At 39.6% G+C, this 16204-nt stretch overlaps 1 protein-coding gene across 5 annotated transcripts in view; it reads left to right on the top strand.

Annotated features, from left to right (window-relative positions):
• The window catches only part of LOC143857703 (flowering locus K homology domain-like), a 38511-nt gene that overhangs the window by 20421 nt on the left and 1886 nt on the right, over positions 1–16204 (top strand). For all 5 annotated transcript variants that reach the window (XM_077368150.1, XM_077368148.1, XM_077368152.1 and 2 more), the window contains exons 3-6: positions 3708–3951; positions 14223–14368; positions 14474–14752; positions 15047–15241. In XM_077368150.1, coding sequence (XP_077224265.1) covers positions 3708–3951; positions 14223–14368; positions 14474–14752; positions 15047–15241 — 864 coding nt within the window. The remainder of the gene's footprint in view (positions 1–3707; positions 3952–14222; positions 14369–14473; positions 14753–15046; positions 15242–16204) is intronic.

Here is a 16204-nt window from a genome sequence, read left to right on the forward strand (position 1 = left end):
AAAAAACTTATCATATAAATGGTAAAAACTTTATCATATATATTTTTCTAGATGTGAGCCATTCTTGCTTGATCTACCAATTTAAAACAAAATGGCCAAAGAAATTATATAAACGCCATTATTGATACTATTGCATTATTTTATATTGCGTACATTTTGAGTTTAGAACGAGCCTGACTTTTTCAAACACGTGTGGCAATACATGTCACTAGGTGTTCGTGTTAAACCATTATGGATGGTTTTCTTGCTTATTTGATGGTTTTTAATTCTGTATCTGTGCTTTTTCTAGCATTTCTCGAAGTTTCATCTTAAATTTCTATCATTTGGATTCGTTCTCATAAACATTCGTGATTTTACAGGATTTCCACTGAAATTTATGACCGAAACAGACATGTTTTTTATTTTCATTACGATCAACATGCATATCGAAACCGAAATTTAAAACATTGATAACGATTAAAAGATGTTTCTGTCACAACCCTGACAATGATAAGGAAGAAATCACCTTAAAAAATGTTAATATGCCAAATATTTCATCACAATAACCAAATGGATGTGTGCAGATATTGTCCGTGAATCTAGGGCAACAAATGATTCATCAAAGTGACTCCAAAATAGAAGACCAAGGTCCAGTTGCAGTTATCAGTATTTGAGCATTACAGATGCTGAAAAGTTGACATAAGCACTCTTAAATAGGCATTGAATGAAATCTGTGCCAAGAAGCTCCGCATTCTATCTGATAACTCCAAAACTCAATTGACTCATATTATTGACACATGGTCAAAAGTCAAACTACTTAAATAAAGTTCGTTTGTATTAAGTAATTTTAAAACCCAAAATCTTGCATGTCTCTACAGTTACTTTATGGGAATAAAAATGTTAATAAAAATGTTACCCATACTTTAAGTATAACATTTATAAAATACTTCCAGATGCCACTAAAAACATTATATTTGTTGTTGACTATCTGATTAAACATGTTAACAAAAATGTTACCCATTCTTTCTTTTTTTTGGTGTTTCATGTAACGTTACTTGATGTTGAAGATCAATCTTTGTTTATCATTGGTGAAGACGTAGAGGTGTGTTATAGTGAGGTGGCAGTGAGTATTGTAGGAACGAATACCTCCTTATTCTACCATCTTATTGTGAAGTTGACTTGGTTTTCAAAATGATGAGTAGATGACCTTTCCCTTTCAGAAAGGTTTCCATATGGAACCTTGATGAAAGAATGTGATGGAAGGTTGCCTGGTTCCATTTTATTAATATTTCTCTGCATGTGCGGGGCTCATATACCCATATGATTTGGGAGGAGTGTGCTGGTCTATGATTGAAGTGGATTCTTTGTCGCTGAGGAATGTCAAGATGCTCAACTTCTAATTGAAACCTAGAGAGAGGAGTTCATGTGTTTGGTGTGGGTGGAGTTCAACCAGGGTTTTAAATTTCGGTTTCGATTTTGGCCGCTACGGAACGTAAACATTTAGGTTTTAGTTGGAAATTTCGGTGGAAATCCTGTAAAATCACGAAAATATATGAAATCTTATGCAAATGATAGAATTTTAAGAAGAAACTCTAGAAAATGCTAGAATAGGTACAACTACACACTTAGAAACTGCCACATAAGCAAGACACCCATCCATAGTGGTTTAACAACAATGAGCACCTAGTGGAATGCGGCCTTGCATGTCTTATAATTCAGTTTGGACTTTGGCATGCATGTCTTATAATTCAGTACATACCACATCTCACATTTAATTTATATAAATATTTATACATAATACAAACGCGACATTTAGCATGCAATTCATATAATTATAATTATGTAATATACACTGATACAATATACCACTGATACACACGGTTTAAGTTTTGGTATGCTTTTCGGTTTTGGTGTGCATTTCGGTGGGGATGGAAACAAAAACATTTCAGCCATTTTGTGTTGGTTTCATTGGAAATTTAAATACATGAGTTCAATGGCGTTGACGTTTTGGTGGAGGTTAGGCGGAACTGCAGCCTTTGGGACACTTGTGAACTTTTGCTCAGTAGAACAAGTGACAGTAGCTAAGATACGTAGGGAGACAATTGTTGAAGATGGGGGCCCTCTCAATAAATCAGATATGTGGGACAATTCCTCTGGTTGATGGAAGAGATAGAAGTGCTAGGGCACATGTAAATACAGTTAAAATTTCAAATTTTCAGGAATCCAAAAATAATGCAATTCTTTACCATCATCAAAGATGGTTTCATTGAACTCTCTCTTTACATTCTGTTCATCTTCGTGAAAGATTGGCTACCATTTGGTTTGTATACAATTCATATCAAGGCAAGAATATCATGACCCTCTTCTTTATAAAATTTGGGTTCAACATCCTTTTTCATTGGTACAAGTATCTCTTTAACATTATCTTTGACTAAGGTGAATGTGCTCCTCCTCATAAGGCTTCTATTTACCGTGTAATTAAAATACAAAAATACTTGCTTATGAGATGATATCTACAGTCTGAGTTTTGGAGCCAATTGCTAAACATATTAAGTAGTCTAACAATGTTTCAACTTTCAGCTCCATTTGGTTTTTGATAGATATATGTGATTCAGATTGTAGGCCCAATAAGAGGCATTTTGCCCATTAGGATTTTATTGTAGGCCAACAAGAGGCATCTTTGCCCATTAGGACTTTTTAGGGATTTATTTCCATGGTATTTAGTTTGTAGGATTTATATTTCCATGTTTTTAGTTTTTAGAGCTTTTATTTTCCATGTTATTTAGAATTAGGAACTTATTTGTTTTCCATGGAATTTTACTTCAATTGCCTATATAAAGGCCTTATGTGATAGAGATTATTAGAGTTTTGGATGATTAATTGATTGGCTTCTCCCCTAATTTCTCCTCCAGATTTCTTCTTCCTCCTCTATTCTTTCTCCTCTATTCTTCTCCTTTTCTTCTCTTTCTCCTCTTCTCCTCTTTCTTCTATTTCTCTTCCCTTTCTTCTATTTCTCTTGCCGGTCCTACATCAATATGTAACCCGTTTATATGTCAACGAGCCAAATTTTTGATGTTTGGTCGATGTGTCCGTTCTCTCTCTCTCTCTCTCTCCCCCCCCCACCCACCATTCTTAATGATATTTTCATCTTTGTCATATTTATGGTTATTTTTGGGTTTGATGTTTGGTATTCTTTAACCTAGATCTATGTATGTGTACTTTTGCTTATGTCTCTTACATTGTTTTCGTATGTGTACTTTTGCTTATGTCTCTTACATTGTTTTAGTTTATTACGTAATTCATTTCGGCAGTTGTTCACTTGTTTCTACATTCATAGTTCAAGCAGTCATAGTTTCTTCTCCCTAAGCCATCTGATTGTGTTAAGGTAGTCTCCTTCCATCTAAATCTTGGCAGCTCCAAGCTAGAGACAAAGCTTAATCCTGCTTTCTTTTCCACTACCGTTGAAATTCTTGGGCAGGGGCTGTCCAGTGTAGGGACATCATGAGGGTCTGATTAGAAGGGAAAACTCTACTAATTAAGATCCAATTATTATTAATATTACCTTGGATTGCAATACCATAGAAATATTTTGATTTTGATGCATGCTCATTTCACATTTGAGGCATCAATACCATACTTGATGTGTGGTAATGTGATGTTAAGATACTTAATTATGCATTGGGGTTCAATTACTATTAGACACTGATTTTTTTTCAATCTTTTAAAAGGTAATGATTTCATCAAAGGAGGAGCTGGATGCTTCTATTCCCCCTGCGATTGATGGTCTGCTTAGGGTTCATAAACACATCGTTGATGGTTTAGATAATGACGCTCCACCAAGTGGTGGTGGTATGGTTTCAACACGACTGCTGGTGGCTGCTACACAAGCAGGGAGCTTGATAGGAAGACAGGGCGCAACCATAAAATCAATCCAAGAAGATTCTAATTCCATTGTTCGTGTTCTCGGAACAGGTACACCTTGCTTTGGTTGTTGAGCTAAAATTTCTTGTCTTATTCTTTTGCGTTGTTTTATGTGTTGCCCGTGTTATATGGATTCTTCTAAGTGGGTGAAGAATCCGTGTCGGACACATCTCGGATTCCAATACTTCGGATTCTTTGAGACACTTCTAGATCTCTTTTATCTGTTTTTTTTTTTTTTCTGAATACCACTACCACAAATTTACAATTACTGCATGTTTTGAGTTTTACACATCTAAATAGTAAGCTTTTTCAATGGAAAAAAAAAAATCATGTCTATTTAACCTATAAAAATTTTCAATATATTCTTGCTATAATCATATTATTTTTTTGAGAAATGACATTTTCATTAATATTGAAATAGCATTCGGGACCAGTAGTCCCAGCCTGCTTCTACAAATATTAGTTGATTGCCGGACATGTCCGACATTTTACAGAAGTGGAGAGGGCGTATTTGTCCTTCCAAAACTAGGAATACAGAACCCTTTCCTAAAACTCCACTCTATCTACAGATATGATACTACTTCAAAATCATCCCTGTTGGCTCCCGCCTTAGCTAGAGTATCGGCCATCTCATTTGCCGAGCGCCTGCGGTGTTCGAGCTTTGGATTAAGTACCCGCAGTAAATCTAGTATTTCTGCAACCGTCTCCTGCAATCTCCAAGGTCCCTTTGTAGATCCAGAAGCCCAAGCACCTACATTCGAGGAGTCGCCTTCCACTATGAGGGGACGATGGTCATGTTCACACGCCCATCGCAGGCCAAAAAGTAAGGCTTTAACCTCAGCCTCGTTAGCATCACATATTCCACATGGTCCTGAGTACGTCATAATAATTGTCGCAGAGGAATTTCTAATCACTCCTCCAACCCCTGCCCTTCCAGGATTACCCAAAGAACTACCATTGAAGTTCAGTTTCAACCACGCCGTTGGTGGACTCATCCATTTAGGTTTAGGCTTGGACTTGATGGTTCTGTCCCATATTACCGACCACCAATTCCTTATCAGGTCTCCCATCCCGTAAGGGGTTTGTTTCTTTGCCTTCGTCCAGGAGACTAGTTCCACCTTGATATCGGAGGCAACACGGGCAGCAGTTCTACTCTTCTCCTGAAAGATGCCTCTGTTGCTTTCTTTCCAAATGTTCCATACTATGGCGTAGGGAGTTATTACCCAGAGGTATCTTCCCATGTCTCCAAAAGTCCCTGAACGCCATCCGAAGAGAAGGGAGCTGATAGATTGAGGGCATACCCAAGAAATCCCGAAGGCTCCAATTGCTCTTATCCATAAATGGTAAACAAAAGGGCAATGCAGCATTAAATGATCCAAAGTTTCTTCATCTTGATAGCATGGAACACTCATGCTTGCCATACTGAAGTGTCTCTTCTTGAGGCGGTCACATGTGTTGATTTTCTGGTGTATTAAGGTCCATCCAAAAGCCACCACCCTTGGTGGGGCCAGGGATTTCCAAATACGCCTCGTCGGAGACTGATGACCATTGTTTAACAGCGTGAAGGACTTGGCTGTGAAATCCCCATTGGAAGCTGGAATCCAGATTCGTTCATCCTCCTTATATTGCGAACAATAAGTCGGTTCTGTAAGGGAGGGAAGCCTCTGGAGATCTTGGAATTCATCATCCTTTAGATTTCGACGCAAACGTATATCCCATAATCCTCTACCACCCTGTCCTTCTCTGACCAGGTAATCTGCAACTGTAGCTTCACGGGTCTAGGCAATTCTGAATAATCTCGAGAATTCCAAGCATAGCTTTGATTGAACACACCAGAGGTCTAGCCAAAATCTAACCTTGGTACCCTGGCCGACTTTGTAACGGATTGCTTGATCGAATTCGTCTTTAATAGAGCAAATAGATTTCCATGCACCTGATCCCTTTCCTCCCGAGGGTTTTCTGAAGCTCCAATCCCCGCATACAAAGCCGTATTTTAGCCCTGTGACCCGATGCCATAGGGCGGATTTCTCCTTACCATATCTCCACAGCCACTTGCCAATTAACGATTTATTTCGCAATCTAATCTTGCCAATACCTAGGCTATGTTACTTTGTCCCAACTTATTAGATGCCTTATCTTCTTTGGGTTACCATCCCCGTCCCATAAGAAATTTCTTTGCAATCTTTTAATTGTCAAGGCAACCTTGACTGGGATCTTGTATAAGGACATGAAGTAGACAGGCATATTAGATAGGGCCGCTTTGATTAGTGTTATTCTTCCGCTAAAAGAAATGTATTTCTTCCTCCAGGTAGCTAGCTTTCTTTCAATTCTTTCAATCACTGGGTCCCGTTGGGACGCCGATGGAATACCGAATCCTAAGGGGAAGCCCAGATAGGGAACAGGGAAGACCACCCGCGGAACACCCAATAGAAATTGTCAATCTTTCCACCTCTGATTGATCCAGATTTATGCCCAAGAGCATCCTTTTGCTGAAGTTAATTTTGAGGCTCGATGTAACCTCGAACCACTTGAATATTGTCACTATATGAGGAATAGCCTCAGGGGTGTTCGGGAGGAAGATTAATGTATCGTCTGCAAATTGAAGGTGGGTTATCTCTTCCGCTGAGGGCCCCACCCGCAGGCCCCCAATCAACCCCATTCTATTTGCTTTTGTTAACATCAGACTAAGGGCCTCAACTACCATGATGAACAGATACGGTGCCAATGGGTCTCCCTGACGGATCCCCCTTGATGCTTTAAAGAAACCTTCCGCTGAACCATTGATTATTACTGAGAAGGAATTAGATGTTATGAGTGCTCTGACCCACTTCCTCCGGGATGGCCCAAAATCCATTTTTTCTTTTATGAAATCTAGGACATCCCAATCAACGTGATTGCAGGCCCTTTCTATATGAATTTTCAACACAAGGCCCGCCCGCCCACTACTTTTCACCGAGTCGATGAGTACATTAGCTATTAAGACACCATCTAGGATCTACCTTGAATCAACAAAAGCACCCTGAAACTGTGATATAATATCCCCCATGTAATTTTTCACTCTTCGGGCTAATAACTTAGCCACAATTTTAGGGCTACTATGCAGTAGGCTGATGGGACGGAAATCCTTAATCCCAATCACTCCTTCCCTTTTTGGAATTGGAGCAATGAAAGTTGCCTTCGTTGCTTCGCTAATGATACCCCTCTGGTCGAATTCGTGGAAGAAAGCCATGATATCCCCTTTCAGAATCTTCCAGAAGTGCTGAAAGAAGGCCATAGGGTAGCCATCCGGTCCTGGGGCCTTATCCCCAGCCATTGAAAAAATAGCTTGTTCAACCTCTTCCTCTGTAAAGTTTCGGGCCAAATTAGCTCTCTGACCCAGCCGAAATTCGTTTGACGCCACTCCACGGATCTGGAATAGAGCCCCGAATAAAACTCCACGATTAAGGATGTAATAAGATTTGGTTCTTCAACTATTAGATCCCCATGCTTCAAGCAAGTAATCGAGTTAATCCTCCTTCTTGAGTTGGCCGTTCGGTGGAAGAATTTAGTATTCATGTCCCCAGCCTTTAGCCACAGGGCACGCGATTTTTGTCTCCAGCGAATTTCATCTCTGTGCAGGATCAGGTCGTTTTCATCCAGAAGTTTCAGGCGAGCCAATTGATCTTCCTCAGATAAGGGTCCTTCCTCCTCCCTGAGTTCGAAAGAGGCCAGACTGTTAGAGATGGCCTCTCTTCTCAGGTTAGTTTCTTCATCAAAGGTCTTTTGCCATTCTTTGATTTTGCTTTTAAGTCCCTTCAATTTTTGGCATAGGATATATCTTTTCCAGCCCCTAATCTCCATTTCATCCCACCAAATCTTGACCCTCTCCACAAAGCCTTGTACCTCCAACAGGTCTATGTTAAATTTGAAAGGTCGCGGACCTCTTGAGAAATTTGAAATTTCTAGAATAATAGGATTATGGGCAGAGTCCGATCTTGGGAGCGCCTTCTGGGAGATAAGAGGGAAGCGTTCCTCCTATTCTGGGGAGAGGAGTGCACGACCGATTCTTGTCATAACTAGCCGGGCCTGATCGTTGAGCGGGATATCCAGTAATTCATGGCGCTGAATAAAATTCGAAAAGTTCCTCATGCTTGTTGTGATCCTTGTGAATGTGTTCTTTTTCGATGGAAACCGGATTGTATTGAAATCGCCCCCGATTATCCAGGGGCCCTGCCATGTGTCTCGGTGACTATTCAACTCCTGCCAGAGGTTACTTCTTTCTGAAGCTCGAACTGGTCCATACACAATCGTAATCAAGCAATTATCATTCCAGTCAGATGAAGAGAAGATTATTGAAATAAAAAATCTCCCCATTCTGACCTCCTTCCGACGAAATCTACCCTCTCTCCAAATTACAATAATCCCTCCTGATGTACCCACCGCATCCTTTGCAACCCATTCTCGTTGGTTCCTCCCGAAATTTTCTGGCTTCCCTTAATCCCCTAATATTCCAGAAGCCTATCTTCATTGGGAGCGGGGATGAGTACTCCCAAGGCTTCTAATGTCTTCAGACTAGAACTCCTCGCCGGCCTAGGATCCGTGACGGACCCTCCTCTCCAAGGCACGACGGATGTCTTGGAATTTTCGGCTCGAGGTCAGAGACGTTTCCAGGGATTGTACAGTTGGGCGTGTTGCTTTGGCACTGATTATGCAAGTCCCATCTATCTTTGCTTCCCTTTGCAGTCCAAGTGTTTGATGGGTAACCCTTTGTAACCCTTCCTGACTGCTTCAAAGCCTGTCGTAAGATGCCCAGGGCCCGGTTTACTTTTTTTGTTAATCTTGATGGAACATGGGGCAAAGTGGATTTTTTCTCTCTGGATCCAGGGCGCAATGTTGCCATAATGTCCGGTCTTGTCACTTTTCCAGATGGTTTTGACAGAGGCTTTTGAAATTTGAATTTTGAAATCTCTTTCTGAGTCTCTGGGTTAACGTCAGAATCTTCCGAAGAACGAGCGCGTGGCTGCCACTTAGAAGCAGGAATCTTCCCTCGGGGTGCCGCTCCCACGTCGGAACCTCGATTCGGCGCTCCTTAGGAAGGAGCTTCCAGGGAGGCGACCCCAAAGAGACTGGAACCGCTCCAATGACGATACTAGCTTGCTCATATTACTCCATAAGTCTCACCATCACCAACTTCCTTGCATCAAACTCCTCCAACTTTTCAAAGCACTTCATCTGGGCAAGCACAAAGGCTTTGCATCTTCAGAAGGCACGAGGGTGTGCACGTAAATGAAGATGGTTAGAAATTACTACTTTTTGATGTACTTAAAATTTGAAAGATACATATGAAAATGGTTAGAAACTATTATTTTTTAATGTACGTGAATTTTGAAAGATATATAAAGAAAATATTACATACACGCTCCCATTGGCGCTCCCAAACTTAGACTCTTCTAGACCCGACGCTTCCCCGCCCCCGCCCCCGCTCCCGCACCTGCTTCGTGCTTCTAAGGGCTGCCACGTGGGGGCCAATGCAACGCTCTTCTCTCCAACGATTGAAAGGTCACCGGAACGGTTCGAACCAGGCCCCGATGGCCTCCCCTGCTTCATTCCGGTCGTTACTTGCACCAGAATATGCTCCTCCCCATTCATTTGCAAGGATCGACCCCTCTTCGAAAATTGAGCAGGGTTTAGAGTTTCTTCCCTTGGCCTCTGTTTATCCGCGCCGTCCTCTGCAATTGGTTCGACCCCTATTTTAAAACAGGTGTCCCTAATCCGAAGATCCCCCACCGTCTTATGGATTTTCCAAGCTGGAGCCATAATTTTTGCAGATGCAAAATTCATGCAATCTTCATGGTGACCTTTCATATTTGTTTCAAGAACTGTACCAAATAATGTCCCCAAAGCTTGTACCATTGAGGTGGCCCAGACGTGAAGTGGAATTCCTTTGAATCTAACCCAAATAGCTTCAGCTCCTTGCTGATAGCTTGGAGTCCATTCCGTGAGAGAGGATAGGTAATCGCCATAAGCTTTATCCCCCTTGTTCTTTAGAATGGCTACCATAGACTCCTCTTGAAACATAAACATAACTTCTTGAGGGGCTAAAACCGATAGTTTTGGTAGGCTAGGAAGATCCCAAAACCATTTCGCCCATTTCCATACTCCTTCCAAACATCCGTCAGGATTTTTCAGTCACCCAATCAGGCATGATTTTAAGATCTGTTGTCTCTTATCAATTTCTTTCCCAGAGATCAGGACAGTCGGGGTTCCATTCATCTTAGTAATAGAAGTTTCACCAGAATCAGGTCATATCTTCTCCTCCTCTGTCTTTTGGTGTTGAAAAAGGCCACCTTTTCCACCGTTACATCGCCTACAGACTTTTCGCGATTTAAAGTTTTGATAGCTACATATTATAATCATATTATTTTGTAAAAGAATAAAAGTTGAGAATTGATTAAAATATTTTGGTGAATCCACGAATTCGACACTCGATACCCGTGTCGGATTCTGACACCCGTATCCGTACTGATGCAACATGGTGTGTTGGCCTTCATTTATATATTTTCTCAGTTCATCTCTCTGCTTGGGTTGTTTTCTATGTTTACCTCTGTTCTTCTCTTTAGAATATGACCCTTGTTTTCTTCGAAGTAACAAAATTATCGCTTAAAAGAGGAAAAAAACATTGAGGAAGCAAACATCTTAGCAGATTACAAGATCAGGACGCTATTCCAATACTTAAGCGTGCTTGGAGATTCGTCTTTAGCCAAGATTCTGCCTTCTCACTGGGCACACAAAAGGTTTGTAAGAGGAAGGTTTAAAGACCGAAATGACAACTCTCATCAAGAAATTAGCAAAATGATTTGGGGTTAAAGCCTTTTGAGTTCCTCACCTCATTACATCAGCTGAGCCCCTTTTCAGACTAAGTGGCAAAAATTTCAATCCTGCCAAATGAGCACAAACTTGCACTTTATTTATATCATTAATAGTGCAAATGGTGCTAGCATTAACCCATTAATAACTTTCACGTTGCTATGGCTATCTCTAACCAAACCACGGATCCAAAATAGCCACATAATGTGAAGAGAGCCTCCTTTAAAATTCAAGTTAGGGATTCCAAGGAGAAGGTTTCTTGCATCTAGATCACGCTTTTTAAATTTCTTCACATGGATATGCAATAGATTGCCTTTCTGATTGTATCGTATTTGCAACAAATTTCACATGCATGAAAAAGAGAATCACACACATAAAAGATACTGGGATCAAATTTCCCTCTTGCGAGAAGAGGTTTTATTAATTTTGGTAGGGATAGTACACTTTCGGCATTATTGGCCATTAATTACATTTCTTGAAGAAAGAAAATATCTCTGATTATCCATCAAGACGTTCCCTATCTAAATACAACTTTTAATTAATTATCCTTCAGAAATATCTGATTTTTGTTAACAGATCCTTTTGGATAGAGTTTTTTTTGTACTTGGTGGTTTTCTACATCTTCCCTTTGGGGAGCCGTCATCGTTATCATCCTTCTCCCGGAGGAGAAAGGTCTTCTCCCTTTAGGGAGTTTCTGGGAAGAGATCCTAAAGGGACCTTTAGAGAGTCTCTCGAAAGAGATTCTAAAGGGATTTTCTCCTTTCTCTCGAAGGAGAAAGGTCTTATTTCGTTTGGGGACACCGCCATATTTATCTTTTGAGGGGAAACCGCCGTCTTTATCATCTTTCTCACGGAAGAGAAATGTCTTCTCTCTTTAGGGAGTCTCTGAGAAGAGATCCTAAAGGGACCTTTAGAAAGTCTCTGGAAAGAGATTATAAAGAAATTTTCTTCTTTCTCCCGAAGGAGAAATGTTTTATTTCTTTTGGGGAAATCACTGTCTTTTATCTTTTGGGAAAAATTGCCGTCTTTATCATTTTTCTCCCAGAAGAGAAAGGTCTTCTGCCTTTAAGGAATCTCTAGGAATAGATTCTAAAGGTCCCTTTAGAAACCTCTGGAAGATTTTCTTCATCCTTCTCATTAAAGAGAAAGGTCGTCTTCCCCAAATAAAATCTGCAAAAGAAAGAAAGAAGAAAAAAAGAAATTGTTAGCCCAAATCTTTTCTCACCTTTCTCTCTTCTTTTTCTTCTGTTTCTCCTTTCGCGTAGCTTTTTCTCCCAAAAGATCTGATCCCCTTTGTTGAAGGATCTTCCCTCTATTTATAGAATTCTTCTTGAAGTGGTTAGGCAACCGCCACCTCACCCTTTATCTCTCAACTTCACGATCTCTACTTCGTCTTTTGAGGGGAGTTATGTAACTCCCTCATTTTTGAAAAGTGGATCACTCATCTCTTCCTTTTGCGAGAGTTATTTCTCTTTCTCCCTACTTTAAGGAGTAGCCCTTTTTGTGTTTTGATTTGGATCCAGATCAAATCCTTGGATTTCCAAATCAGCGACTGACAGTGAAAAAAGCCAGATTTCCAAATAAGCTGTGGATATAAGTAATTGGAAATACAAAGATCTGGCAGTTTCCTTCACCCACTTTGCTCCTCAACCTCTCCCCTCCAGGAGGAAGTGCGCCCTTCCCTCTCTGTCTCCCTCAACATGAGCTGGCGGATCTATTCATTTTGTCTTCAAAACTCCATTCCAAATTCAAATACAAAATACGAGGTATCCAAATGGGCCCTTATTGAATTCTTTTTTAATGCTCCAAAATATAGTGAACAAGCAAGTTCCCGTAGGGTTTGACACCTAGCAGGGATGGGCACAAAGGACCAAGACACTAGGAAATCTGCTAGTGAAGCCAATATCTTCCGGAATACCAAATACATCAAATAAGATATTCAGATCCTATTGCCAAAAGGCCCAAAACCACGATGAAGAAATATATGATCTATGGTCTCTTCAGCTACACCACAAAACATACACATGTAGCTTAGAACATTGATGCCGTATGTGATTAATGACCTCCTCTTGGTGATAATTATTTCAGTCTGTGCTGTCTTTTTCGATGGATTTATTATGGATGGGTTAACATATTAGCATCTCTCTGTACCCAAGTGTCTCTGGAATTTTGACCATCTCCCTATATTTTCATGATATTTTCACTATTTTTTTCTTCAATGTTAAAAACTCAGTACTTCTCCTAGATTTTCAATGGTTTTTCAATACTGACACTATACTATCCAGCTATTTTCCTGCGATCGTGACATTGTAAATCTTTTACATTCTATATTTTCTTTTTATTAGCAATTTGGCATATTTTATATATTTATCTTCGGTGGTCTTATTTATTATCCTAATAAATAAATTTAACTTCAAACATCTCCGGAGAATTCTTGTGAATGAGACTTGTCACCATATGTGCATCTATAATTTTAGCTCCCAAATACTCAGGATGGAAATGATTTTCAGATGTATTGCTCTGTTTAGAGAACCAGATTGCTAGGGATTTGTGCTCTGTTTAGAGAACTAGATTCCCATCTCCTTTTTTTAATCATTCATGATTTTAAAAATGCTATCCATTTTTTTACTATCATGAATGACAAGAATGTATAAGGAGGTATACTGTGGAGAAAATCCATGGGAACCAGCCCTTGAATTTAGGGACACTAGACATCATAAAAAAATGGAACTGGACCCCTTAGGTGGCTAAAGAATTATGCACAAGGTCATTCTTAGGTATGGATAGTGGGAATTTTAACAGTTATATGGTGACCCTTGTTGTAGAAGTATGACCTTTTATGGTGTATTAAGTCGACTGTAGCCAACTGTCAGTTCATCATTGTACTCTTAGTAGTCTTACCGAAGTCAAAGTTAACATTGTTCAATGCCTCTGCCTTAATTTTTGCCTTTAGGTTTGGTAACTTGTCCCAATTGGTGCTTTGGGTTATCCAGTTCATCTGTACAATTTGTTAGCAAGTTTATTTTATTCTACTTGATAATCAATTTCCTCCTTAACCTGTATGCTTTAAAAATGTCATATTATTTGCTCCAAAGAATTAAATTTGGTTCTGGTTCAAAACATTTCCTCTGAAACATAGAATCCAAGAGTAGAATGAGAACCTAATTGATTAGTTATGGGAGTGCCACTGTATATGCAACTGTAAGTATTGCACGCTCAAGGAAGCCCTGAGGTCCTACTTTTATACACTTTTATTCTAATAGATTAGGTACTAATGAGTCTTATAGACAAGGTATTCTTTTGTATTCATATATCCTCTTCTAAACGCTATTGGTCAAGGGCCCATTAAAGAGAAACCCATCTCTTCCATTCAGTTTCTTCTTGGCAATAGCAGGTGCCTTTTTTATGCTGTCAGATAACATTTTCCGTATATTTTTGGACTTTATTCTGTACTCCCATAAAATTCCTTCCTGCAGAACTCCCAGCTTTTGCTCTGCCAGATGACAGAGTTGTTGAGATACAAGGGGAGCCCTCAGGTGTGCATAAAGCTGTTGAACTAATTGCATCTCATTTGAGGAAGTTTTTGGTTGATCGCAGTGTACTTCCACTATTTGAAATGCATGTAAGTTACAAGCAAGTTCTTTTGGTAAAATATAATTTGTATTTGCTAAACGTCTCCATTTTACTTATACTATTATACCAGTGATTAATCGGTAGATTTATGCAGATGACAGTGCCAAGTTCACAAATGGAGTCAAACATGCCACACCCATCTTGGGGCCATCCTCAAGGTCCTCGCGCAAATACCGGTGGTTCTGGGTTTGGAAATAATCCTCAATTCATGCCTCCAAGGCAACATGATAATTTTTATCCGCCATCTGACTTTCCTCCTTTAGACAAACAGCCTCACCAGGGCTTATCTGTATATGGAAGAGACACGCCCATGGGGATGGGGGTTCATTCCTCAACAAATCAGCAACCACCACCACCACCAATCATCACACAGGTAGATTTTTTCTTTTGATTGACATGTCACTCCCACATTGTTCAATTACATAGCTAGATAATAAGATAGATAAAGGGTAATGCTATCAGCACTACCATATTTTGATATTTTCACTAACAATCTTGTCTTTTAGTATTTAAAGAGCTGTCAAAAGGTTATTACATTTCCCAAAAAGCTCAGTAGCCAATTAAAGAAAAGACATCTGGGTTTGGGTGAATATCAAAATATGGTTGTGCTGATAACATTGCCCTAGATAAATTCTACAAATTGACTCAAATTTTTTAATTAATGCAGGTCACCCAGCACATGCAAATCCCACTATCATATGCGGATGCTGTAATTGGGACAGCTGGTGCGAATATTAGCTATATTCGTCGTGCCAGTGGGGCCACCATTACAATACAGGAGACAAGGGGTGTACCTGGGGAGATGACCGTTGAGATTAATGGAACTTCTTTGCAAGTCCAAACTGCTCAGCAGTTGATTCAGGCATGACTGTTTTCCTTGGAATGCTTAATAATTTTATTCTCCTGGCACGGTTTTAAATTTCAACCGAAATTTGAAATTTTGGATTTTGGTCAAGACCGAAACCGAAATTTCCAAAATTTACCAAATTTCGGCCGAAATTCTGTTAAAATGCTTTTTTTTTTTTTTTAATCCAAGATTTCAGCCGAAATTTCATTATACAAAAGTGAAATTTCAGTTTCGGCTGAGTCCGAAACCGAAACCGAGTTTTAAAACCATGCTCCCCACTACACTGCCCACATTGTGATAGATGTCTGGGCATTGGATGCCATTATTTTAATCATTCCCTGAGTTTGTCATTTGGTCTGGTGTTTCTGTATTGAAAAGAAAGCTTGTTTGCCGTGGCAACAAAATCGATACTGATTCGCGTTACTAGTTTTCAATTTTGTCTGTTTGTGTTGCAAATTATTGATAATTTGTTCAGCTTTCTTGTATCAGTCTTTAGCTAATAATTTTTTCATTTTTTAAATTTATATACCAGCAGCCAAATTGAGCTTGTTTGGCAGCTTGTTAAATTATCCTGAAAATTATTGTTTTAGTATTCTGTTAGATTCATCCATGCACGAATTTAAAGATCATCACTCTAGGTCTGTTGATAAATGGAATTTCTCCTGTTTTCCATTCATTCTTTTGTCCGTAACAGGCAATTGTTGTTTGCCATAAACACCTACACAAAACTGTCTTCTATGTGCCATTTTGTCATTTGTTTGTTGACTTCCCAAAGTATACTTATCTTTCATGGCAGATCACAACATTTTTGCCATCAGTCATCTTTGTGGCATATCATATCCCCATTCTATTTGAAATCCCACTCTTTCCATTCATGATCCAGAACCCTAGACCTCCACCAACAAGCTTTATATCTAAAAAACCCTATAGATCTACACATAAAACCCCTAGATTTATTACACAACTTCACTGTGGGAT

Source organism: Tasmannia lanceolata, unplaced genomic scaffold (assembly GCF_043159265.1).
Source record: "Tasmannia lanceolata isolate RefF3 unplaced genomic scaffold, GAP_Taslan_0.1 ptg000025l, whole genome shotgun sequence".
NCBI lineage: Eukaryota > Viridiplantae > Streptophyta > Magnoliopsida > Canellales > Winteraceae > Tasmannia > Tasmannia lanceolata.